The sequence below is a fragment of the Rhagoletis zephyria genome, unplaced genomic scaffold (genome assembly GCF_001687245.7).
Source record: "Rhagoletis zephyria isolate East Lansing unplaced genomic scaffold, Rhagoletis_zephyria_1.1 Rzeph_scaffold_51796, whole genome shotgun sequence".
In the NCBI taxonomy this organism is placed as follows: domain Eukaryota; kingdom Metazoa; phylum Arthropoda; class Insecta; order Diptera; family Tephritidae; genus Rhagoletis; species Rhagoletis zephyria.
In genome coordinates, this window is record NW_016208849.1 from 1 (window position 1) to 1,986 (window position 1,986).

Below are 1,986 nucleotides of genomic sequence, written 5' to 3' on the forward strand. Positions count from 1 at the left end.
CGGCGTGAGCGATCGCCGCCGCCGTCTGCACGTCAAAGTTGGGCGTCACTACGAGGGGGCTCTTTCCTCCCAGCTCCAGTGAAACGCGTTTCAGTGTGGCACTGGCCTTTTTTGCAATTAGTTTTCCAGTCGCCGTAGAGCCAGTAAAGGAGATTTTGTTCACCTGAGGGTGCTCCACCAGGGCGGCGCCCGCCGTGTGCCCGTATCCAGGAACGACGTTGAGTACGCCAGGCGGAAAACCAGCTTCAGCAACGAGTGAGGCGAGGTAAAGCGCGGTCACCGGTGTCTTCTCTGAAGGCTTGACGATGCACACGTTTCCGCAGGCCAGTGCGGGCCCGATCTTCCAGACTATTAACAAAAGGATTATACATTTTAAAGTGAGGGTCAATGAGTGGGTAAAGAATCCACCAGAAGCACTTACAGGTTAAAAGGAGCGGGAAATTAAATGGGCAAATTGCTGGAAAAAATAAAAAAAAGAGTTAAAATCTTGCGACAAAAATCTCGAAAAAACAAAAATCATAAAAACATAAATCTCAAAAGAAAACCGCAAAATTAACTTAAAAATTCCACCAAAAATTGAGTACATTTTTGAATTCTTCTTAGCCAACCTTTTCCAACAATACCTTAAATGCAAAACCAAATTCTTGCGCGAAAGCCTTAAAAATTGGGTCGAAGGAAACTTTTTGGGAAAATCCAAAAGTTTTTAGGAAAAAATTGTTTGTACAGCCAAAGGCACAACTTTGACGCCATTTTTAAGGTCTTCGCGCACAAATTTGATTTTTCATGTAAGGTATTACCAAAATGGTTTGACGAAAGGAATTCAAAAATATACTCAATTATCAGTTGAATTTTTGGCCCAATTTTGCGGTCCTCTTTTACTAACCTTATCTAAGATAAGATAACAAATTTGAGATTTTGGACACGCGAGATTTTTGCCGCGAGATTTTGACCGGTACCTCAACCTCACCTAGACAGACGCCAACTGGCTCGATGCGGGTAAAGCTGGTGACGCCCCCATCTGCTGGAATAGTCTTGCCGTGAATTTTGTCCGCCCAACCGGAAACGTAGCGCAACGCCGCCACCGAAGCTTGCACTTCAAAGGTGGACGTATGCACCAGTTTGCCGCTCTCTAGCGAGCCCAGAGCTGCCAACTCTTCGATGTCTCGCTCCAGCAAGTCAGCCAGCTTGTTCAGCAGTCGACCTCGGGCAGAAGGGTCCAGTTTGCGCCAGGGAGAGTTCAGACGGAAAGCGGCCACGGCAGCGGCCACGGCCTTGTCGGCGTCAGCCTGTAGTCAAAATGAAAATTAATCATAAAGTCCCCAACTCTAGGTCTCAGCTTTCTGCTTACCTTGTCACCCTCGGCAATGTCGGCATACTTTTCCTCGGTAGTGGGATTGATCACGGGGAAGGTCTTGCCGCTCACCGAATCGACCCATTCGTTGTTGATGAAGATCTGTAGAAAAAGAATTCAATTGATGAGTTAGATGATCAATTGAGAGAGTAACAAGAACCAGTTACTTTTGTGTACTTGACGTTGACCATGTTTGTTGGCTTTGATTGTTGGTGATTTACTTGTTGACAGTTGTTGAACAGGCAGCTGAAGGAAACTTCTCGGTACAGATGTGAGCACGGCACTGACTTCACCGCCACCGGCGACTCCTCTTTTATATGCTGATTAGTCTTCTCACACAAGAACTCTCTTTCTTTATCGTCAACATTGCTTCAATGGTGTTGTCCCACAAGTGCATTGGCTGTACACGGCAAATGGCAAATAGAACAAGTTGAAGTGGATAGATAATTATCATTGAAATTACCACTGGATCTGCAGCACATCCACAGTTGAGCTCGGCCACTCTACCTCTACTGTTTCCTCGCTAACATGTTTGTTTGCACTATCACTTGATTTTTGGCTACATTTAGCTGTAACCTTGTGCATTCAGCAACTGCTGTTGTTGATAATTTTTTATATTTTTGGTCAACCTTTGC

The 1,986-nt window shown here is 45.4% G+C and overlaps 1 protein-coding gene across 1 annotated transcript; it reads right to left on the minus strand.

Annotated features, from left to right (window-relative positions):
• Positions 1–10: 10 nt before the first annotated feature.
• LOC108355907 (retinal dehydrogenase 1-like) lies at positions 11–1,542 on the minus strand (the record flags this gene model as incomplete). The annotated part of the gene is made up of 5 exons (XM_017607039.1): positions 1,519–1,542; positions 1,349–1,453; positions 968–1,286; positions 422–457; positions 11–348 (listed from the first exon to the last, which is right to left on the minus strand). Coding segments are annotated over exons 1-5 (822 nt in total), but the record flags the coding sequence as incomplete, so codon positions are not given.
• Positions 1,543–1,986: the final 444 nt, after the last annotated feature.